The sequence below is a fragment of the Sus scrofa genome, chromosome 13 (genome assembly GCF_000003025.6).
Source record: "Sus scrofa isolate TJ Tabasco breed Duroc chromosome 13, Sscrofa11.1, whole genome shotgun sequence".
NCBI lineage: Eukaryota > Metazoa > Chordata > Mammalia > Artiodactyla > Suidae > Sus > Sus scrofa.
This window is the reverse complement of record NC_010455.5, coordinates 42298674-42324079: the sequence shown is the minus strand read 5'-3', so window position 1 is coordinate 42324079 and position 25406 is coordinate 42298674. Positions and strand designations below refer to the sequence as shown.

The following is a 25406-nucleotide window of genomic DNA, read 5'->3' as shown; positions in this document are numbered from 1 at the left end:
GCCAGCGAGGTGAAAGCAGTTATTTTCCTCTCTCACACTTCGGGGGATGCTTACACTCTCCATATGGAGGAAGCCGCTTAATTGGACAGAGAATAACACAGATATTCCAACTTTTTGCCATTCCTGATCCTTCTTTACTTTTTTTCTGACTGAATTGGAATTTCCCAGGCTTCATTCCCCCCCCCCATAAGTGTGCCAATCCATCAGAATCAATCCAACTCTGTTGTGGGAAATGAATTTTTTTAGCTTCAGGAGGTGCCTATGTCCAGTGTTTACCATCAGTGACCTTGTTGTCTAGAGGAATGTATGACAGGCCACTCAGGTGGTTGTTTTCTTGCTCTCTGCTCGACCAGTGCCTGCTTCACCTACCCCCTATGCACCTGACAGACTTTCCCACATACTTACTCCAGGCCCCAACTAGTGGTAATTCTTAACAAAGGGCCAGTGAGGGGCATGCCCCTCTGCTACTTTCCCTGGTTAATCAAGAAGCTAACCTCATGCCAGCTCCCCCTGTAACTGGCAATCTCCCCTTTCCTCTGGGAGTGAAGACTTAAGCCATGTCCTGCCTCCTGTCCACCACACATGGTGTGGTGTCGCTCCAGGATCTTGCTTCAGACATGTAAGCTCCTCCTCCATCAAAATCACTGATGTCTTTTTGCTGACTCTGGCTCTTTCTTGTGTCTTAAAGATGTGAAAGTGCAGTCCTTACAGGCCTGTAGGATGGAGCCCAACAAGGACGAAGGTAAAATTCATTCATTCTACAAATCTTAATTGAATCCGTATGGATTTCTAGGACCAAAACAAAAAAAAAAATGATGATATTTGCTATCCGCTCTTTTACCATACAGTTTACCAGCTCTGCTCTTGGACATTTACCATGAGGCTTCTTTTCTGTGATATAATGATCATGAGTATGGGCTCAGTGTTAGATGGCCTTGAGTTCAGATCTTGGCCCAGTCACTTACTATATAGTTTTAGGCAAGTCAGCTGTCACTTACTGCTAAGTGGTTAAGTGAAGAGAGGCCAGAAATTGGCCTCTGGCTTTGGCAAAATGTGGTTTGTTGATGATTGTTACTAGGGCATGCTATGAGTAGCCTCTGACCTTTATGTGTTTATAATGAAGGGAAAGCATGTGCTGACTCTAACATTTTTTTTTGTTTTTTTTTTTTTTTTGGTCTTTTTGTTGTTGTTGTTGTTGTTGCTATTTCTTGGGCCGCTCCCGCGGCATATGGAGGTTCCCAGGCTAGGGGTTGAATCGGAGACGTAGCCACCAGCCTACGCCAGAGCCACAGCAACGCAGGATCCGAGCCGCGTCTGCAACCTACACCACAGCTCACGGCAACGCTGGATCGTTAACCCACTGAGCAAGGGCAGGGACCGAACCCGCAACCTCGTGGTTCCCAGTCGGATCCGTTAACCACTGTGCCACGACGGAAACTCCCTGACTCTAACTTTTTAAATAATCTAGAATGATCTTTTAAAGGAAATGAATCCTGGAATTCCAGTGTGGCTCAGTGGTAACAAACCCAACTAATGTCCATGAGGACATGAGTTCAATCCCTGGCCTTGCTCAGTGGGTTAAGGATCTGGCGTTGCCCTGAACTGTGGTGTGGGTCACAGACATGGCTCAGATCTGATGTTGCTGTGGCTGTGGTGTCGGCTGGTGGCTGTAGCTCTGATTCAACCCCTAGCCTGAGAACCTCCATGTGCTACAGCTGTGTCCCTAAAAAGCAAAAAAATAAAAAGAAAGAAAGAAAGGAAGGAAGGAAAGAAAGAAAGGTAGATAAAGGATATAAATCCTATAGTTGGGCTGAATAAAAAAGAAAAGCTGTAGTGAATGTTATAATTCTCACTCCAATAATTGCATTATAGATAATAGAAAAAAAAGAACGGCTACCCTTTTAGTTTGTGTTAGTTACTAAGGTCTGCCATAGGACCTCCCCAGTATCCTGCTGTTGGGATGCTCATTAAAAACATTTTTAAAATAAAAATCTTTTACATATAGGTGTGTAAAAGTAACCAAGTCAAAATGAATCCCCGTGACTTTCAAACACACATCAAAGCCACAGTTTACAAGCAGCATTTAGGGCTAATTAGAAAGGGATCCTTTCTGGGTGTCTGGCATAGGGCATGTTCTCCTGAAATCCTTTTCCCCTTTATCATTTATCATAGTCATTTTTCATCTCAATGCTCATCACCAGCCATCAGAGGAAACTCTGGCCAAATAGCGTGTCATCACTGGGGAGAAAAAGCCGTTTCCCTGGGAAAGGAAGCGGGGAGGCCAAATCCTATTGATCCCCTTTTCTCAGACAGAGTGATGCCTCTAATGCTTCATAATGAAAGTTTTTATATGTGAGAGGGATTATAAACATGGGGCTGTTATGGTCCTTTGATGTGCCCCAGAAATATTACAGTTGAAGTTATTAAGGAATGAATTGCGGGATACCAACTGTTCTGCCCAAGTGGCTTGTCGCTTTGCCCCTGGCCTATTTATGTGGTGGTAAATTTTCTTTTTTTTCTTTTTTCATTTTTTAAATTAGGGAGAGATGTGAATGTAAATCATCAGCCTATTTCACTTCAGGACAGAAAATAAATGGTGCCTAAAAAATTAACCATGTTGACATAGAATGTGCACATCTCCCCAGCTTTTGCCCATTTTATAGACGAGGAAAGTGAAGCTCAGAGAAGCCAGTAGTTGGTCAAGGTCACAGTGCTAATTGAATGCCCACCTGGGGACGTGAAACTGGCTTAAGTTTTCTTCTGGTGATTTTCATTCTGGTGATTTCCACTTAGAGCAAAGCGGTCTCTGCGTCCACCCGGAAGGAAGGTTAAAATTGTTTAAAGCCTGGAAACTGATGAAATATGAGGAAATCATGTGCTTTGAGACCATCCATTCCCCCGCTTTCCACTGAACTGGAAATCGTTGGGGTCTGAAACATTTCCCTGGCAGCTGGGCTTGATGTCTGCAGAGGCGAACTGTGGCTCGTGGTTAAATTGCGCAGATGGAAACCGGGCAGGGCCTGGGTTTAGGCTCATGCTTTCTCCTCGCTTGCCCAAATTAAGCTGCCCAACTGTGTTCCTGGGGAGGCTGCGGGTTTGTTGGGTCACCTAGCATTTCTGAACAGCTCTCCAGAATGCAGGGAGCGTGCATTTCCCTTTCCCAAGTGACAGCAGACACAGTCACTGCAGAATAGCTCAAAGATTTTTCTAAATTTGGATTGCTTTATTTGGCAACTTTATTAATCTAAAGGATGTAACCTTATGCCATCTTCCTCCTAACTCTGTTTTGATTCTTGATTGTTTAGATTCTCAGGAAAAGAATGTGCCAAGTGTGTAAATATCCCCGTTGTTAGAGTTGAGTAAAATTATTGTTAATTGCATTTCTAATAATGATAACTAATGTCTGTTTTGTGTTTCTTGGGGGTCTAGGCTAAAAGCTTTACATGTGTTATTTGATTTAATCCTTGTGATAGGCCTGCTGTATCAGACCTTTTATGATTTCTCTTTTACAGATAGAAAAACTGAGATTCAGAGGGGTTAGTTAGTAACTTGCCCAAAATAACACAGTTAGTAAAAGATGCAGTCAGGATATGGAATCAGGTGGTATTACTCCTACCCCCATGTTTCTAACCATCATACACACTGCCTCCTTGGTGCAGGTTAATAAATTAACCATGAGGATATTTTTAGCACATTTTTCTGCCTATGAGTTAAAGACCTATTAATTTATTTTTTAAATTAGAGATCGCCTTTTCTTTCTGGCTTGTGTTAATCTATACTTGCATTTTCCAGAGGAGGAAACTGAAGCCCAGAGAAGTAAAATGTCAGCAGCATGGCTAAGTCTCCTTACCCACTCCCTCTTTCCTCCATTTTCCTTTGCTTATCAGGCATCCACTTCTGAAGCAGTTCAGCATCAAATTTCAAGGCTCTACATTACCAATGACTTGCATAGTGCTCAAAGACTAAAGAAGCTATGCACTTTTTTTTTTTTCTTTTTCAAAGTATGGAGTGAGGCCCTACTTTGTTGTCTGAAAAGGTAGTGCAGAAAATAAATTGTTTCTTAAAAGGAGAGAACTTTGTTCATTAACTCTTTCCTTGATGACACTGAAATTTAGAAATAAGACTTATTCGCATTAACATTTGTTTATTAATTGAGACTAAGATAAATATGTTAAGGTTATGTCCTTTTCGTGATTTGGAGAATTACGGAGAAATTATGACTATTAGCTTGTGGTAGAATATATTATCAACTGTCACCAAGGAATTCTTTTGAGCAATCTGAGAAATGTGCGATGGATATTTTATCTGATAGATTTATTGGTAAGTCAGGACCTAAATTCTATCTTGTGTCTTTGTCATCACTTTACGACCCTGGGGAAACCATGGTTTCCCCTTGCATTTGAGAAGAGGTACCTTCCTCTAACATTTCTTCTGCATTCAGATTAATCATGTTGTCTGTGAGTGCAAAAGCAAAAGTATTTGAGCCCACTGGTGATGGGCCATTTCAACTTTAACTTTGGAGCTAAGACAGTTTTATCTTATCCAAAGAGATGTGCAGGTATAAAAAATAACATGCACTAAAGGGTTTCCTGCAGAAAACCTGGTGCATCCATCCCCTTTGCTAATTGAGAGATCAAAACTCCTGGCACAAATCAGAGAAATCATCCTCATACATTGTTTTTGTTTTGTTTTGTTTTTTCTTTTTTGGGGGGACTGCTACCCAATGTTAGAGGAACCAACAGTTTAAGAATCAGGTAACCCCTGGAAGATGCTTGTAGCTATCTTCCTGTTTTTCCTCCATTTCCAAAAGTTGCCAGTTTTCTGATGATAAAAAGCATCCCGGAGTTCTCGTCGTGGCGCAGTGTTAACGAATCTGACTAGGAACCATGAGGTTGCGGGTTCGATCCCTGGCCTTGCTCAGTGGGTTAAGGAACTGGTGTTACCGTGAGCTGTGGTGTAGGTTGCAGACGCGGCTCGGATCCAGCGTTGCTGTGGCTCTGGTGTAGGCCAGTGGCTACAGCTCCGATTAGACCCTTAGCCTGGGAGCCTCCATATGCCGCGGAAGTGGCCCAAGAAATGGCAAAAAGACAAAAAAAAAAAAAAAAAAAAAAAATCCCTGCTTCCCAAACTCTCCCTAACCGTAAACAACATATTCCAGTTGAAACTGGATGCTTCAACTCACTCTGTTAGAGGCTTTGGTTTTGGCACACTCATTTTAAATTTGGGAGCTATACCTGTGGTATTCCATTTATCCATCTCCAAATCTTACTAGGAGATGCTGATGTTCTGTGTAGTACAAACAACTACAAGCAACATCTAACTCTTTTTTCCATGCTTCATCTCAGAGGAAACTTTTTTTTTTTTTTTTTTTGATGCCTGAAGTGATTTATGGTTTGTTGTACAAATAAGGAGAATCAGGTTTTAAAACCACTTTAAGATTGTTCTGGAGAAAAGGCACACTCTCTGTATATGTCATTACCTGGGGGATGCTGTGTGTCACACATATGGTGGCATATGGTGGTGGTGGATGGACTGCGGCCCAGAGAAACTTTGGAGACTATTTGATGGATTTCACTTAGCCTCTGAATTAGATAGTGCCCCCAGGAGATGAATGTAGGATATTTTTCATGACTTTTATTTCCTCCCATGCTAACTTCCCCTCTTCTCTAAGGGTTAATTAATTTTTGTTTCTTTACCCAAGGAACCCACCTCTGGATTAGATTGATGACAGACTGATGAATGGACAGGTCCAGCAAGCACAGGCATTTTTGCCATCTGCCTGCTTTCTTTCTGCTTGGATCCTTTGGTATAAATCAGAATAATAGTTAATGAAACAATGTGCGGGTGTTGAAAAGACAGGCCCTTATTTTTAGGCTCTCTGGAAAGTTTTCCCTTTATTTGATTTTGGTGGTTTCAGTCATATCTTCTAATACTGTTTCATACAAATGTAATCTGGCTTTCCCAGCCCAGTACAACCCAAATGAAAATAATATTATACTTCTTCAACAGCTGTAAATCCTTCCTCAAATTAAAGCTCTGAAACTTAATCTGCTAGAGGTCTAAAGAGAAGGAGGGGAGCCTCCAGCACCCCACCATGAATAGCATTAGGCATCTAATGACAACTTGACAGAGACTTTTATCTTTTGTCCCCTGTGAAATAAAATCTTCAAAGTTATCTGCCTTTTCTTTGAAAGCACAGGCTGTACTTGGCCAGGTGTCTCAAAGCTGATACCAAGAGGGCAAAGACTGAGAGCTGTTTTGTTACCCAGTTCTGTCTGGGCTGCCTTTTTTTTTTTTTTTTTTTTTTTTTCTTTTGGCGTGGGAAGAAATGAAGGTAAAATTTGAGACATGGCTACTTTCCAAAGAGGTTAAAGACACAGAGTCGAAAGATCCCAACAGGGTTACAAGCAGGAGACTGATGAATTCACCTCACCACTTAACTAATGAATTAATTACTCTGTGTAAAGCAGAATGCAGTCAAGAAAGGACAGGGTTGGGTAAGTCTTAGGTGAGAGGGAGGATAAGAAAGCAAGAGGTCTGGCTGAGGTGAAGTCCTTGGCTAAGCTCATCTGACAATGTAGGTTAGTAGTCAGGGTCCAGGCAGAGCCTGTAGGTAAGGCTGGCATGAGGCTCACTGAGTAGGTGGATATTAGTGTCAAAATCCCACACAAGGAGACACTGAACTAAATTCTCAGGTCTAGAACAGTTACTTCCCAGAGAAGCTTGTTGTGGTGGTTTAATGGCTACCATTTAATTCTTACCATTTCAGGAATTTTTTAGGTCTTCTAGACCTGTTCCTTTTCAGGCAGGGTTCTGACTGCTTTGGGAAGAGGCCTGATTTGTTCTGCTCTAAATAAGAGGACAACTATCCTCTGATATTTTAGGGAGTCACTAGGCAGTTAGGTCTTTCTGTGGCCTATAGTGGGCTGATTGTCCAGAATCATTTTGCCTTCTTTTTAACATCATTCTTTTCGGGGTTCAGCTTCCTCACACTGCTTTTTATTTACAAAACTGAAGGGACCATACTCTGTTCTGTGGTGTCAGTTAAAGATACTAGAATATACTTCTTGTTTCCTGAGCTTGCTTTGAAAATGAGTCCAGACCTCTTGGCTGTATGTCTCTTGAGATGTTTTATTGATACATAGACTTCCTGAGGACATAGGGGTCGGATAGGGTCCCAGTTTGAACCAGTCTCTGTGAGGATATACTTTCAGAAAATTACTATAAGGCAAACTATCCTTTCAGCACTTTCATGCCCAGGAGAGCCAGTATAACAAAGGAAGAGGCACAGGTTATCATTCATTCAAAAAGTATGTTTTGAGAGCAGCTAACAAGTGTCAGGCAAGCCAGGCAGTGTTTTAGGATCTGGGAAAACTGCAGTAAAGAAAAATATGTGGTATTTCTTTTCTTATGATGGTCACATGGCCAACTTTGAATGGATGCTGTGTTTTAAAGATTATACATAGCCCCAAATAACTTGGGATTTCTCACCAGAAAGATGCAGTATGCAAAGACCCATCATATAAATTAGTTGAGGCAAAAGAAAGAACAAAGGAAAAATAAGAGAGGCATTATTCTGGAATCTGACCAGTAAAGGCTATTCAGTTTTAAGGGACAAGAATGTGACAGAGAAAGAGTTGGTAAATCAGTCTTATTTTATCTTTACCCTTGAGTTTACTTCAATTCTGCTTTGATATTAGACATTGCTTTGGTCACATTAAGATAGGTTCTGCTGTGATAATAAGCAAACTTTAAGTCTTGGAGGCTTAAAGGGAAGTTGGTTGGAGTTTTACTCCTAGAATGAAAATGTGAGGGGCCCCAAAGACCTATTCCCCAGCAAAACAGTCATAACTGATGAAAATAATAAAAATAAGCCAAACAGCTTAGAGTCTATGGAATTGTCCTAACCACATTCAACAAATGGATAAATATTTATTTAAGAAATCCTACTAAATCTTGGTAAGAGCAGCAAGGGTCTGTGGCACTTGAGGAACAACCTGCTCCTTTACCCTAACCCATTCCTTGTAGCCTAGCCAGATGGAAGCTCCATTCTGGGTAGATGTGGCCAAGAAGATGGAGTTTACTTTTCCCTCAGATTCTAGTCAAGGGATGGGTTTTTTCTTTGTGAAGGGCAGTCCACCAGCTTTTCACATCTCTTCCATCTCTGAGTTATAGAGGCTAATTCCTGGAGAGGATAGCTGAAAAGATAGAGGACACCTTTCTCCACCTAGCCCACACCCAGAGGGCAGAGCCTCTCTCCCAGGTTCAGCGGGCTGAGAGTACTGAGATAGATTTTACAATTGCTCACCTTGATGGAAGATGTGCACCTGCAAGAGGCAAGTGAAAAAGACCAAAGCTACCACCCCATCCAGATCTCTGCTCACAAAGCATGAGTGTATGTCTAGTCCTTATCTCCAGAGCAGTGACTCAGAGACTTTGTGAGGAAGACAGGCAGCCTTTAAGAATAGAGGGCTCTGAAGCTTACCATAGGAATTGCTTTGATTTAAAACAGTACGGGGATTTTTAAGCCTAAGGAGTACTCTCTAAAACAATAATGAATGTGTGGTGAGCAATTAAGAGGAGGTTAGTAGCTCTATGAGAACAATAAGCTGAAAACCATAGCTCACCTAATTTACCAGAGAGTATCAGGGAAGAACTGCTCTCATGGAATCAGAAAAAAAAAAAAAAACCCCTAAAAAACTGGCTTCAAAAACTGTCCCTGCAAAGGACCCTGAATTTAACTGGATCAAACTGTGGAGTGATGTGTGCTACCAGGGCATTACTGAGAACAAAAGAACAATCAGCTGCAAATTAGTGAAGCTTAACAGCTGTATACATATTAAATGATGCAGACAGTCTCACAGATGGCGGGGAGGGTGGGATGGAGATAGTCAAAGAGAACCTTGAAAGAACATTCTTGTATGAGGGAAGTTCTCAGCTACACTATAAAACATGCCTCAAAACATTTAAAAGCATTGAAATCATATAGAGTATGTTTTCTGGCCATAATAGTGTAGAAGTACAAATCAATAAGAGAAAATTGGAAAGTTTACAAATATATGGATGAAGCAACACACTCCCAAATAACCAGTGGGCCAGAGAAGAAATTACAAGGAAATGAAAACAAAACAAAACAAAACAACTTTGTGATAAATGAAAATGAAGACGTACCACATTTGTGGAATGCAACTAAAGTAATGCTTGGGGAAAATTTGTAGCACTTGTATTAAAAAGGAAGAAAGATTTTAAACCTATCTTTTCACCTTAAGAAACCACAAAAATAAAAGAAAAATGAATCCAAAACAAATAGGACAAAGACAATAAAGATTAGAGCAGGAATTAATGAAATAGAGAAAAGAAAAACAAATAGAGAAAATCAACATAAGCAAAGGTTGTTTATTCGAAAAGATATCAACAAAATTGACAAATCTTTACATTGATTGACCAAGTAGAAAAGAGAGAAAACTCAAAAACCAAAATCAGAAATGAAGAGGACATTACTACTGACTTTATAGAAAGAAAAGACTCTAAGGGAATACTATGAACAAATGTATGTCAACAACAAATTGGGTGAAATAGACAAATTACTAGAAGGATACAAATTAGTAACACTGACTCAAGAAGAAATATAAAATCTGAATAGATCCATAACAAATTAAGGGATTGAATTAGTAATTTAAAAATGACCTACCAAGAAAATCGCAGGTTTGGATAACTTCACTGGTGAGTTCTACCAAACATTTAAAGAAGAATTATGACTAATTCCTTATCAACTTCTAAAAATTAGAAGAGAACATTTCCCAATGCATTCTGATCCCAAATATCCTGATACCAAAACTGGACAGAGAATATAAAGAAAACTATGAACCAATAATTTAAAACAATGTAGACACAAAAATTCTCAGCAAAATACTAGCGAATTAAATTCAGTAAAATATGAAATGAACTATATGTCATGGCCATGTGGGATTTATCCCGGGAAAGCAAGATGTGTTAAACATGTATCAGTTAACACAATATACCATATCAGCAGAATAAAAGACCAAAAAAAACCCCAAATAATCATCTGAATAGATGCAGAAAAAAGATAGTGAAAAAGTTCAATGTCTGTTCGCAATAAAAACAGTCAATGAACAAGGGTAGTAGGGAACTTCCTCAACTTGACAACATATATTAAAAGCCCCCAGTTAACATCCTACTTAATAGTGAAAGAATGAATGCCTTTCCCTTATGATCAGGAAGGAGACAAGGATGTTTGTTCTCACTACTTCCATTTATTATTGTACTGGAGACTATAGCCAAGGCAAGAAAAAGAAATAAAATCCACCCATATTTCAAATGAAGAAGAAAAACTGTCTTTATTTGCAGATGACATCATCTGTATGTAGAAAATCCTAAGGAATCCATTAAAAAACTATTAAGAATAATAAACAAGTTCATCAAGTTTTCAGGATAAAAGATCAATATACAAAAGACAATTATATTTCCTTTATAATAAATAATAAAAAAAGAAATGAAAACAATTTCATTTACAATGACATCAAAAAGAATAAAATGTTTAGGAATAAATTTAATAAAATAGTGCAAAACTTAAATATGAATCGACATACTATTGTTGAAAGAAATTAAAGACCTAGGTAAGTGGAAAGATATTTTGTGTTTATGGATCAGAAGACTCCATATTGTTAAAAGGACAACTCTATAACATGACCTACAGAATAAATGTATGCCATCTCTTATCAAAATCCCAGCTGGGTTTTTTCAGAATCGACAAGATGATCCTCAAATTACATGAATATTCAGGGGACCCAGAGTAGTCAAAATAATCCTGAAAAAATACAAAAGTGGAAGACCTCCTTGTTTCAAAAGTCACAAATCTACAATAATCAAGACAGTGTGGTACTTGCATAAAGACAGACATGTAGGTCACAGGAGTGGAGTTGAGATTCCAGAAATAAAACTTCATATTTACTAGCAATGATTTTCAACAAGACTGCCCAAACAATTCAATAGAGAAAGAATAATCTATTCAACAATTGATTCTGGGACCCCCAGATATCCACATGCAAAATAACACCCTACCTCATACCATATTCAAGAATTACCCTGAAATGGGTCAAAGACCAAAATGTAAGAGCTAGAACTATAAAACTCCTAGAAGAAAACAAGTATGAATCTTGACTTTGGATTAGGCAATAGATTTTAGATATGATATTAAAAACACAACAAAAAGAAAAATTAGATGAATTGGATGTCATTACAATTAAAACTTCTATGCTTCAAAGGATACATCAAGAAAGTGAAAACATAATCCACAAAATAGAAAATATTTACAAATTGTCTATCTGATGATGGAGTTGTATCTAAAATATTTAAAGGATTTATACAACCTAATATTTTAGGAAATTGGGCAAAGGACCTGAATAGATATTTATCCAGAAAAGGTATACAAATAACCAGTAAGTCTATGGAAGGATCTTCAAAATCACTAAGCATCAGGAAAATGCAAATAAAAATCATGTTGAGATACCATATCATACCCACTGGATGGCTATAATCAAAATGAGAATGTAGAGAAACTGGATACACTGTTGTATATCCCAGTTTATACACTGGTGGTCAGAATTTAAAAAGCTACAGGCACTTTGAAAAGCAGTTACTCCAGTGGTTACATATAATGTTATCAAATAATTCGGCAATTCTATTCCTAGATATACCCAAGAGATATGAAAGTGTGTCCACATAAAAACTTATCAATGAATGTTCCTAGCAGTGTACTTGCTCAAAAGTACAAACAACTCAATGCCCATCAACTAACGAATGTAGAAATAAAATGAGGTATGTCCTTGGCAATAAAAAAATAAGGTGCCGATGTGTGCTACAGCATGGATGCACCTTGAAAATATTACGTTACATGAAAGAAGTTGATCAGAAAGACCACATATTGAACAGTGAGAGTTCTAATACTTCTGCCACTGGCATACTTAAAATTGTTAACATTGCTAGATAATTTCCTTAATATTTGGAACTCTGAGTTCTAGTTCTGCCTTTTTGCTGCTTTTTTCTTTTTCTCCTTGATAAAATCCTCTCCCACCCTTCCGAAATATTTTACTTTCTGAGTCACTGTCAAATCCATTTTTTTCTTTCCATTCCTGTTACCCCTATTCTTGCTCAGGTTCCTATACTTCACTGAGTTTTTTCACCAGCTTCCAAACTTGGTCCCCTGGCATTCAGTCCAATAACATTCAGGTCTACAATAGCTATAGAGTTTTCATAAACCTCACATCTAACTCTATCAGTCCTCTGCCTAAGCTCTCCAAAAATATCTCTGTCACTGTCCGATGAGGTTCAAGCTTGTCAACATGGCTTATTTAGGAAGTAAGCCAACCTTTCCTGCTTGTCTCTCACCTTGACTCCTTGCTTCTTGCTTTATGTTCTGGCAGCATTGAAGTCCAGGAAGTTCTCTGCATATATCATGCTGGTTGTTGTCCTTACCTGCCTTCCATACCATTCTCTCTCCTTAGAATGCTCTCTTCATCAAACTATCAGCCACCCAATTCCATTAAGGCACAGAATAAACAGCTCATCTGAAAATCCTGTGGCTCTGTCAGATCCCTTCTGTGTTATTCTAACATTGCATTAATTGTGTTTTGTCACAACTATCTTTTCATGTGTTGGGTGATTTTTTTTAAAGAAGCAAAGACTGTATCACTCATTATTGTATTGCACATTGACTGGTGCATGGGAGATACTGAAGGAAGAGGGGAAGAAGGAGGCAGAGAGGGAGACATTCACCCAAAGAGAAACCTTTCATCCCCTTCTCCTGGCTTCAGACAAGCTAAAGACCAACTCAGGTAGGACAGATAGTTAGTTATGCAATGTTTTCCTGAAAAACACTCTTGAGTGAGGAATTCCTTGCTCTTTCCAGGATTTTACCACCATGACATTCCATTTCTAACTGTTGTTCAATTTGGATTTCACCAATATTATATCCTCAGTCTTCCTTCTGTTCTGCGTTAAGAGAGTCTGTGGATCACCCCATGTCTTCCATATAGTAGTCCTTAATAAGACATAAAGATTATGGATTTAAACATTGGTCTCTGCAGTTGAGTGATGCAAGAATATGGAAATTCATTTTAGGACAGAGCATGGGCCATACACATAAAATGATACACATTTTGCAGCTAAAACAGTGGAGTCTAAGTCCTAGTTTTATTATGTATTAGCTTCGGGATTGTAGCTAGATTACTTGATTTCTACATAGCCCTGGTTTCTCACTGTAAAACAGGAATATAGATTTACATAAGCATTACATGGAGTTAAATGAGGTGGCATGTAAAATTTAGAGCATATTACCCAGCACAATTGTTTCTCTAGCCAGGAGCCCTTGAACTTAGCACTGGGAATACAAAGGCCATATATTGGTCCATGGAAGCTGAACTTTGGACTGATATAGATCCAGCCTGCAATTATATCACAAAATAGAAGATTAGTTTTTACTCACGTAACAGAATAATGAATATTTATTGTATGTCTACTATGTGTGCTGGGTGCTGGCATAGGCACTATAGACATGGACTTGAACACAAAAAGTAAGGTCTTGCAGTCTCCTAAAGATGGGGTTCATAGTGCAAAATGCTGTCTGTGTTTGCAGTCACTTGCACATTAAAGTATATTACTGTCAACAGCAACATCTCCAAATCATGGGTGGGGACATCCTCTGGATTATCTGATTGCTGGATCCCTGCCTGGTTGGGCAGAAGTGACTTGTAGGCCAGTTAGATGGATTGGGTATATGGAAGAAGAGAAGAGTGCTTCTTTAGAGCATGGAACTCAGAAATGTGGCAAAGGCTAAAACTACCAGTGCAAGATAAGGTCTTGAAATAATGGACTTTTTAAACACTTGTAGGACACAGATGCTCCTTTCTCATGAGCTTCCCACTTTATTCTCAAGACACCATTCACATCCAAAACAAACAAACAAAACCCAAACAAACAAACCACAACCCAACCATAACCAAACAAATAATAGCAACAACAACAAAAACCCCTGAAAACAACAGGGACCTTAAATCCTGAGTTCCAACCATGAATCCAATCAGCCTAGGCTGAGGTGTTGACTTTGGATTTATTTGCATGACTTAATAGCTTATTTCACAATTCACGTAAAAACTCCTTTTCCTATTGAGTTGTGATTATTTTGCTATATTCCCTGTGGATGAAATTCATATAAACACTGGATTTACTAAATATTCTCCTTTGCCTTTCTCTCACTTAACAGTGTGTTTGTCCTACCTATTGAATGATAAAAACAGTTTCCTAAGCAACTGAGCACCAGATTGTGTAAAAACCCTGTCTAGAATTCCACCTTTAAAAAAAATCTCTGTGATGAGGGAGTTCCCCTTGTGGCTCAGTGGAAATGAATCTGACCAGTATCCATGAGGATGTGGGTTCAATCCCTGGCCTCGCTCAGTGGGTTAAGGATCTGGTGTTGCCATGAGCTGTGGTATAGATCGCAGACATGGCTCAGATCTGGCATTGTTTTGGCTGTGGTGTAGGCCAGCAGCTGTAGCCTCTGATTCGACCCCTAGCCTGGGAACTTCTGTATGCCATGGATGCGGCCCTAAAAAAACAAAACAAACAAACAAAAAAACATGTGATGAAATGTGGATAACCTTGAGGAGAAAAAAATGGAGCCATGATATTGCCTGAGATGTGGATATGATCTTGTCCCTCCTGGATGCAAATGACCTTATCAGCCAATTTAGGCCTATGAGAAAAGGGCAAGTGGGAACTGTTATCTGTAGAAAGTTCTTTGGAGTAGCACCATGAGACATTCAGCTTTATTGCCAGCCAGTCAAGTCATTTCGAACAAGGTATTTAACCTCTTTGAGCCTCAGTTTTCTCATCTCTAAAATGGGAACAACACTCCTTACATTGCCTGTAGTCCTAGGGGCTCAAATCATTATGAAAAATGGAAAGGTTTATTCTTCCTATAGAATGAACACTCTGTTGGCATACTGGTTATTCAGTTAAAGGGTTGATTCCCTCCAGAATTTAACCATCAGACAATGTAGCTGTATTTCAGTGACCTTTCTTTTTCAACTTGACTTTGTCAATTGCCCACCATTCTTAAACATTCCTATCACTGTACAATGATCTGGGAAGATAAAAGAAGTTTCAGTTTACAGGGTACCAACCATGGAAATGCACTTCCTGGAATATTTTTTCACATAATGCTCAGCATGATTACTAGAGGATGCTTTAAAAGAAAATGGTGACAATTCAGAATAATAGGTATGAAAAGATTCATCTATGTTTAAAAAACTGAGTAAACATGTGCCCAGTATAAGTAAGTATATTAAAAAGCAGAATGGAAACATGCATTCCAAATAATAATAATAATTAATAGCATTTGCTGTTGGATATGAAAAAAGGATTGATATGAAAGAATCACTTGGGACTTTGATGTTTTAGTGTATAGGCTTCTGAATACTTTGAGATTTTTTTGCAAGAAGGATGTATTTTATTAAAAAAAATCAATAGACTTTTTTTTGGCAGAAGTTTTAGATTTATGGAAAAATTGAGCAAGAAGTACAGAGTTTCCATATACCCCATCACTCTCCCTAGGTCCTCTATTATTAATTTCTTGTGTTAGTGTGGCAGGTACATTCCTTAAAATTGATGAACCAATTTTGATATATTATTACTCACCCATGTCTGTAGTTTACCTTAGAGTTCACTCTTGGTGTTATACATTCTGTGGGTTTTGACAAATATTTAATGACATGTATCCAACATTATAGTATCTCACAGAATAGTTTCACTGCCCTAAAAATCCCCTGTACTCCACATATTCATCCTTTCTTTCCTCCCACTAAACCCCTGGAAACAAATGAATTTTTTAAAAACTGTCTTTATAGTTTTTCCTTTTCCAATATGTCTTGCAGTTGGAATCATACAGTCTGTAACTTTGTTCACTCAGCAGTATGCTCTTAAACTTCTTTGGTGCCTCTTCATGGCTTCCTATTTCATTTCTTCATTGTCTGTGGATGTACCACAGTTTGTTTATCCATCCACCTCGTGAAGACATCTTAACTGTTTCCAAGTTTTGGCTGTTATGAGTAAAGCTACTTTAAACATTTATGTGCAGGTTTTGTGTGGACCTAAGTTTTCACATCATTTGGGTAAATGTCAAGGAATGTTGAATCACTTAGAGTATGTTTAGTTTGAAAGAAACTGCCAAAGTGTCTTCTCAAGTGTCTGTACCATTTCACATTCTCACCATGGATGAATGTGAGTTCCTGTTGCTCCACATCTTCCCCAGCACATAACAGTGTTGGTGGTTTTGATTTTCATTATTCTAGTAGATGTGTGGTGGTATCTCATGTTATTTTAATTTGTGTCTCACCAATAACATATGACTGAAGCATCTTTTAATATACTTATTTTCTGCGTATCTTCTTTGTTGCTGTGTTTGCCAAGTCTATGACCCATTTCTTTTTTTTTTTTTTAGTTGCGTTTTTCATTTCCTTATCACTGAGTTTAAATTCTTTGTATATTTTGGATAAGTTCTTTATCAGATAGGCCTTTTGCAAATAGTTTCTCCCCATCTGTAGCTTATCTGCTTATTCTCTTGACAGTGTTTTTCATAGAGCTGAAGTTTTTCATTTTAATGAAGTTCAGCTTATCACTTATTTCCTTCATGAATTATCTCTTTGGTGTTATAGCTAAAAAGTCATCACCTTACCCAAATCATTTAGATTACCTATGTTATTTTCTAGGATCTTACATTTTACATTTAGGTCTATGATCCATTTTGAGTTAATTTTTGTGAAAAGCATAATGTCTTTGTCTGGATTCTTTTTTCTATCTTTTTCATGTGGATGTCTAGTTGTTTTAGCACCATTTGTTGAAAAGACTTACTTTCTCCATCCAGTTGCCTTTTCTCTTTTGTCAAAGATCATTTGACTATATTTCTATGATTCTATTTCTGGGGTCTCTATTCTTTTCTATTGATCTATTTGTCTGTTCTTTTGCCAATACTCTACTGTCTTAGTTACTGTAGCTTTGTAGTAAGTCTTAAAGTTTGGTAATGTCAGTCTTCTCAGTTTTTTCTTCTTCAATTTTGTGTTGGATATTCTGGCTCTTTTGCCTTTGCATGTAAACTGTAGAATCAGTTTCTTTTTTTAATCATTTTTTTTTCTTTTTTAGCCATGTTATTATGGCATATGGAGTTCCCCAGAGCCAGGAATCAGATCTGAGCCAGAGTTGTGACCTATACCACAGCTTAAGCAACACAGGATCCTTTAACTCACTGTGCTAGGCCGAGGATAGAACCTGCATCCTGGCACTGCAGAGATGCCACCAATCTTGTTGTGCACAGTGGTAACTCCTAGAATCAATGTGTTGATGTCTACAAGATAGCTTGCTGAGGTTTATATTGGGATTGCATTTAATCTGTAGATTAAATTGGGAAGAACTAGCATCTTGATAACATTGAGTCCCTTTATCCAGTTACATGGAATCTCTTTTTTTAAAAGTCTGCTTTGATTTCTTTCATCAGAGTTTTATAGTTTTCTTCATATAGATCTTAGACATATTTTGTTCAAGTTATACCTAAGTATTGCATTTTCGAGAGGTGTTGGTGTAAGTTGTGCTTTAAATTTCAAATTCTGGCATGTAAGAAAGCAATTGACTTTTGTTTATTAACCTGGTATCCCAAAACCCTGCTATAATCACCTATTAGTTTGTATTGCTTGTATAAGTTTGTTTTAAAAAGAATCAAGGCAGGTGGAAGAGAAAACTCATCCAGCACACCTATACAAGTCATAATCATTAAAATGTGATGAAATATTTTGACCCCAGGCATGAATTTTGTGAAATTCCCATAGTGGCATACAGTTGCTTTTGTTGACTTTTACAAATGCGCAGTCATGTGATAAATTAAACAGAGCACACACCAACACATCTGGGATGATTTCATAAGAGGTGTGGTGTGGAGGTCCTATAGACATTCTAACATGTGACAGTATATAATACTTATAAATATTTAAGTCATTTAACATGCAAACAGACAGCATGTGGAAAAGAAGAATCTAGACAACGACAGTTCCAGTGGTTGGGGCTCAGTGACAAGAGGTATAGTGACAAGAGTGTAGTAACTCCAAGACACATCACGGTTTGAATACAGAAAGAAAGGCTGTTTTGAATGTCCCTCTCCATTCTCATCGCCTCTCTCAATGTACTGCAGTGAAGAAGATCTCCTTTGAGCACACTCATCTGATTCCCAAAGGATGGCTTCTCCATTTTTGCCTTCCACATGCTCTCTCTTCCTCTCTGGTTGGCTGACTCCACTTGGAACCATTCAGAAAAGAGTTTACTGAGAAGTGGAGTTCCTGCTGTCCACTTCACAATGCAGATTGCTGAGAAGGAATCGATGATTCAGGATAGACAAGAGATCCTCCATACAGGCATCTTACGTATTTATATAACAGGGACATCCTTTCCCTACAAAAAAGTCTCCTCTTTTTTCAAACACATGTACAAATGATTTTTTTTATATACAGACTTACCTGACTTGACTTATAAAATGACTATAGAACCCACCTCTTCTATAGTCTTGAAACATTCTCTTTGTATATCTCTTATATTACCTATCCATATTTCACTTTGTAGACAAGTTTTGCAAAATGTCTTTTTCCCCTGTTAGATTACAAGCCTCTTGAAGGTAGAGGTTCTTTTCTGTCTGAACCTGCCTTACAGCATCTGACAGTGTAATGCATAAAGTAGGTACTAAGAAAATGTTTGCTTAGTTAATTAATGGATAATATTACTTAAAATGGTGTTATGATTGATTTAACTCACTGTGTAGGTGAATTGGACCATCACTTTGTTCTAACTAATAACTGTAATGAAAATGAATATCCCGTTTAAATTTCAGACTTATTAGCCCCTTTTTGGTGTAGTAGTCTTTTGGTTTGCACTGGTCATTAATTTCAGTCTGGAGTTATGAAAGCACTGTGCAGATTCGGTATGTTCAGCCTGCAGAATCCCTTTTGCTACATGATCATACCTTCTATGTCTGAGAGCAGTGAAATGGCCCCTTAACAATTCTGGAACACTGCAGTGAATGACAAATTACTACTGGTGTCTAATATTATATGATTGGTAAATGACTGTTATGTGCTTTATTTCCATCCTTCCAGGAAGGCTAGATTAATCCCAAATAGCAGATTGCTATATGAAAATGCCAATATTTACTCTCTGTTGATTCAAGGTAACAATTCAGGAACAGTCATTTGATATGACACTCTTATGATTTTTTTTTTTTAAAATACTGGCTAGTTAGGAAGAATGCCTCTCTAAGGAGCCCTGTCATGATTGGCTTGGCCTTCAGGTTCAATAGGGTGGCAAAGAAGTTCTGTGCTGTCAATACACAGTATTATCTGAATAGAGTAGATGTTTGATTGTATTTTGGTTCCCCTCTTGATTTAGGTTATTTTAAAATTTCAGAACAGCAATTATGTTTCAAAAGTGATAGTAATATAAAAAAAATCAAATGCAAACCAAGAAATACCTACTGAGTTTCTCATGTGGTGCTGCCATTTAATTGGCATACCTCTTTTTCTTTGTGTTAAGTGTTACACAGCTACAGTTTGTCACTTTGGTTTTTCTTTCTTCCTCTTGGTGTGCACTTACTTGTTATCATCCATTCCCCCAGGTCTTTTCCAGTCATCACTGCTTATTCACGCTGCTGCTTTGCTTACTTGCTGCAGATTTCTCTCTGTCTCTTTCCAACCAGCATTTCTTCCCGCCTTAAGCTGTTTTCTGCTCCGTTGGTTTTCTGCCAGCCTAATTGCAATGATGTTTCTAGACTCCGTTGATCCTTTTTGTGAACCTGCACACACTCTCCATCTCGTTATCTACTTCATTAGCCCCTTCCTGCAGGTGGCCTGCCCTCGCCTCTGTCTTGGAACATCCAGGAGCCTCCAGCTGCCCTCTGTCCCTAGAATCCCCTTTGTGCTGTGCTGTTTGAAAGCAGCTGGGAGGGCTGCCGTGCTGGGAGGGCTACTAGGGTCTGGTAGGCAAAGATGTCTAAAGCTTGGACAAAGGAGAATAGGAGAAAGAGAGGAAAAGAAAAAAAGACATGGAAGTTAAAGAGGAGGGAATAGAGAGAGAAATGTGAAATGCAGGACACTTAGGATGGTGAGTACAGAAAGGAGGGAGGGGCTGGAAAGGAGAGAAAGAAAAGGTATATTCATCCCTTGGTATTCATGGAGACTGGTTCCAGGACACTTTGCAGGTACCAAAATCTAAGGATGGTTAAGTCCCATGTTTGGGCACTCAGTATAAGCAAGTTCCACAGCTGTGGGTTCTACCAATTGCTAGTTGTAAACAGTACATAATCCATGGTTGGTTGAATCTGAGAATGTATAACCCACAGATTCCCAAGGTGAAATATACTAATGGCCACAAAAGCTATTCAAACTCCATGAAAAGGTGCTTAAAGATCCAGCATTTTCACACTTATTTTGCAGAACCCCCAGCTTTACTTGGTCTGTACATTGTGGTTTTGACTCCATTCTCTTGGCCCCTTGGTTGTTCTGTACATTGTGGTTTTGACTCCATTCTCGTGGCCCCTTGGTTATTTCCCTGCCCACTTTCCACTCTTCCTGCTTATCACCACACCATCTCTCCCAGCCAGAGCAGTGTGGATTTTCTTTCCTTCTCTCACTCCGCATTCACAACCAGCTCTCAAAATTACACCCATCCTGTGACATGTGAGACTCTTAGATGCTGCCAATTTTGGCCAGAACTCAACCTGAGGACTCTTCTGATCTAGGAGTGGTCTTTATATTTTATAGGAGAGTGGGTAGGGGAAGTATAAGTCAAACATTTCAGTGCTAAGAAAGTTCTGGAGAGTTTCCGGGTTGACATCTCCTACTAATATTCACAGCTATGTTCCCGCAGGCAAGATCCCTTTCCTTTTTTATGTAAGTAATGACATTTTGATATTCTTAATACTTGAAATGGCAGTAAGGTAATAGAGTCAATCTCATAAAGGAGGGATTCCAAATAGCTTTTGTCATCTGTGCCAAGTGTGATTTGTTGTCAACATTTACCTAAGATGCTGTATTGAGAAGCATTTGAAGGCTCATACAGCTTTCAATGTAGACATAGTAGAAAGAGTTCTGTGATCGAATAATGTCTGCTATAGCATGAGGAGGTGGGAGTGGTGCTCTTTGTGCCATGCATTTATTCATCTAGTCAAAGTTTTTTAAGAGCATTTGGTATTCTTCAGAGATAGACATTTTATAGATTTAGCTAGTCAGAGAGGAATGGAATCCCTTGAGAAATTTTTGGAATGGAATGATCCTTTGCTACCACCCTGATTTATTTTTTTCATCCTTGGCAGAAGTTAACTGGCTGTAAGAAGGGTTCAGATGTTACTGAGCAGCAGGTAAACATTTGCCCCCATATTAGAAAGTATTCAGTAACCAAATATTTATTTTCTACTGTTAGTGTAAGACACATGGTTCTTTATAAGAGTATAAGAAGGTATTTTGTTTGTTTGTTTAAACAAAGTCAAGTGTCTCTTGATAGAATAATCTATTTGGTGTAACTGGAGAAGATGAGAAGATTTTTTGGCTTCCATAACAGACATATTTGCTGTGGTGATGTGTGTGTACACTTGTACACACTCTCAGAGTTGTGAGGAAGTTTAGATGACTTTCAATTCACAGGATTTAGAGAATGAAGATCAGAGATGATGGAACTTATGTAGGGCTTCACAATTACTTCATAACTCATCTTTCTTTTGCATAAAGGATTGACCTTTCTCTTCTATTTGATCATTCTTCTCCAGAGGCCATGGAGAGCCCATCCAGGCTAACTGCCAGAGAGGGAGCCCTAGGTTTGGGTATGGAGCAATGATTGGCGGGTATCATTTCTAAGCTCCATTTAGTGGGTGAAAGTCACTATTAGGTAGAGCAGGTAGGGCATCTTACCAAGAGCTTTGAAGCCAGGCAGAACAGGAACCAGGCTGGTAGCAGGACAAAACTCAGCAGAAGAGCAATGGAGAGTTGTGTCACTGCCTAGAACAGAGCTGGAATGTCCCCCACCCCTGCTGCACATGTTCACACATACACACAGGTAGCTTTCACTGACTGTCATCTTTGTAGTGTGCAGGTAAAACTAGTTTAAAGATTCAGGACAAGGATAATACCAAACTGCTGGACAGTTCATTACATGGAGGCATATTTGTTAGGTATCTTCTCCCAATTATTCAGTGGTGGGGTGATGATACTCAGGTAAATCTTTAGACCTGGTCTAGAATGGATCTGAAGATTAGGAGATCCTTGTCCTATTATGCATAAAAATGCTTCAGAACTTCCACAATAATATAAAAATAACAGGTATTTCTCTTATGCTAATGAGTAAACAATAATTTCTTACCTTACATATATAAGGAGAAGCTTGGATTAAGGAACCATTCCTTCCTTAATGTCCTGTGGTATATTCCCATGACACTTGGCTTAATTTGGTTTTAACATAAATACCTACCTGGGCATGTTTGTTTAAAGGCAATTCTAGCTATCCTATTTCTTTTTGAATAATTGGACTCTGTGTTTCACACTGGACCTTCAGTGCTGTGTTCTGGGTGCCTAGCCTAGTGCCTGGCCCACTATGCCTGGTCTGTGAACATTCGTTGAGTCATTGAACTTCAGCAGGACCAACAGACACAGAGTACTGACTGTGCTAAAGAAGCCTCAGAGACCTGGCAGCCCAAGGAGCAGCTGGACCCCTAGCTAGCTAGGGCCTCATGACATTATCTTATTTAACCCCACACAGATGGGAGAGCATATTATGACTCCTATTTTACAGGTGAGGAACTTGAGGCTTAAGAGTAAGTGGCCTGAGGTTGTGCAGCAGGGATGTAAATGCTGAGAGTGCAGCCAGAGGCTCTCTGATGGGAAGCGTTCTTCTATTGTAACATGCTTCTCCTAAGTAAGAAGCAGAGCTCTCCAGATTGGCACAGGGAGAGGCCATTGTGCTCCTGTACAGCCAGAATGACAGGGGAAAGCAAAAAAGTCCTCCTAGTAAATTACCTCTTAAAAATAGGTAGCAATCCAAAAGAGCAGCCTTGAGGTATTTTGATTTTATTATTAACATTTTTTGGAAGTTTGCTGTCGTTATCTGAGCTCTTTCAGGCAGGCACTATGTGGGCCCTTAATAACTTTTCATGTTGATTCTGTGGCTGTCCCTAATAGTTCTCTCAAGAAACTGAAATAAGGTCAAGTTGTTCAAATACTTACCTAGGACTTTGGAACCTATTGTACCCATGTTCAAAGTCTTCTAAGACACTCAGAATTTTATTAATGCCGGTATGCCTCATTCTTCAGGGAATTGTGTGGAAACCCTAGAATGGTATTATAGGGCAATCAACTCAGATTCTTTTTATATGGGTGGATTTGTTCTGTTGTCTCTACTTCTGTGTTTATTTATTCCTTATAATTAAACCCCAATATCTTTAATTACTAGAAACAATGTCAGTAATTGAAACACTGTATACATATTTAAATGAATTGTAGGATTATTTGGCAGATGAAGTTGGGCACATCTAGACACTTATATACTTTACACTTGGCTATAGACGTTTCTAACTGTTCTCACCATGCAAATGCACAATAATGGCTTCATACAAACAAATTAGTAGGGGAGTGGAAGTGAGTATAGTTTTGACACGAGTAGAATAAAACTCATATGCATAAATATAATAAAATAATAATGCATTTTATTTACTTGAATCTAGCAACAGCTGCATTTTAGCTGCTTTGTAACAAAATTAAAGCAACCGATTAAATGCCGATTAGCTGGTTAGAGACAGATCAGATTACAGCAACAATTAAAATCAGTGTAGAACAATATATTCAATCAGTCTTTCTTCTTTCTACAAACGAAGTCTTGGCATAAAGCTCATTATTATATATTATATATATGTGCTTTGTGTATGCAGTCGGTGTTGTTTTGATAGCAAGAACTCTGGGCTCGATGCAAGGAGAGTTAGAAACTTTACCCAACTTGGCATTTAAGAAATGAGACCTTTGAAGCATATTTAGCTGGAGGTAAAGCATAAAACAGGTGCCTAGATAGACCTGAATGGGTGCGCTATATGTGGGACAAGGTGACACTTGCCTGAGCTGAGTGGACAGAACCACAAAAAATTCTTTTCTGGAAGAAGCAAAATGTTGAACTCCGTGGAAGGGAATAGGGAGCCACATGCAATACCAGGGTAAAAGCAGTGCTGGTGGACTTTTTTTTTTTTTTTTTTTTTTTTTTTGGTTTACCATCATTGGACATATTAATGTCTCCCACACATAGGAAAGGCTTGAATTTACACACCTGTCAGGTGGGAGGCTATTTTCTTTTAAGTATGTTTGGAAACAACAAGATCTAATTAATCATGCATCAGTTTTTATTTTTGTCTTTTGTCTTTTTAGGGCCATACCCACAGCATATGAAGGTTCCCAGGCTAGGGATCTAATCAGAGCTATAGTTGCCAGCCTACACCACAGCCACAGCAATGCCAGATCCAAGCCACATCTGTAAACTATGCCACAGCTCACGGCAATACTGGATCCTTAACCCACTGAGCAAGGCCAGGGATCAAACCCGCAACCTCATGGTTCCTAGTCGGAATCATTTCTGCTGTGCCATGATGGGAACTCTGCATCAGTCTTTAAAGCGGTATTATAATCTATCCATGTGCCCCTTATACAGTTTTGCCATATCCGTTTATGACCTGAAATGACATTAATATATATATTTAACCTACATACTATGTCTTTGAATCGACTTACTTTTAGAACATAAGGGTGATTTAGAAGGAAACTCTGCCACCATTTTGAATGGGAAACCATGCCACTTCCCATTAGGAGAAAGGAAACATAAAAATACTCAGTGTAATTAAATTATTACAAATTAACTCAAGAGTAGATGCTATTGTCTGATAATTTTTCTGAACCTATTCTCCCTTTGTTAGCGGGGCCATTTCACAAATGTTAGCTGATTAAGATAGGGGGCACCACATTGAGACTTTCTCTTTGCTATAATAAAAAGAATTGAAGAGGAATTGAAACAGAAACACAGTTCTCACGACATGATTTGTTTATTGAATGCCGCCTCTGGGCAGTGCTTGGAGTCCTCTTCTGCATGTCCCTGTGGTGTGTGCCCCACCTACCAGGAACCAGTTGTCCAAGGCGACCAGCCCTGGGCTGGTAGTGGGAGGGCAAGGCTCCTGTTTCAAACCTGCCATTCACTAGTTGTATCATGTCTAGCTTTTCTTGTCTCTTGGCCAGCTTATAGGGCTATTTCAAAGATGACACAAGAAAATATTTGCTCCA

The 25406-nt window shown here is 38.8% G+C and overlaps 1 protein-coding gene across 11 annotated transcripts in view; it reads left to right on the top strand.

The window, feature by feature from the left end:
* Nucleotides 1–25406, top strand: part of FHIT (fragile histidine triad) — a 1440837-nt gene that overhangs the window by 560720 nt on the left and 854711 nt on the right. For 2 of the 11 annotated variants that reach the window (XM_021070756.1, XM_021070757.1), the window contains exon 2: nucleotides 689–742. The exons of the other annotated variants lie outside the window; for them this stretch is intronic. In XM_021070756.1, the coding sequence (XP_020926415.1) occupies nucleotides 721–742 (22 nt within the window). In that variant the 5' untranslated portion in view covers nucleotides 689–720. The remainder of the gene's footprint in view (nucleotides 1–688; nucleotides 743–25406) is intronic. 11 annotated transcript variants of the gene reach the window in all.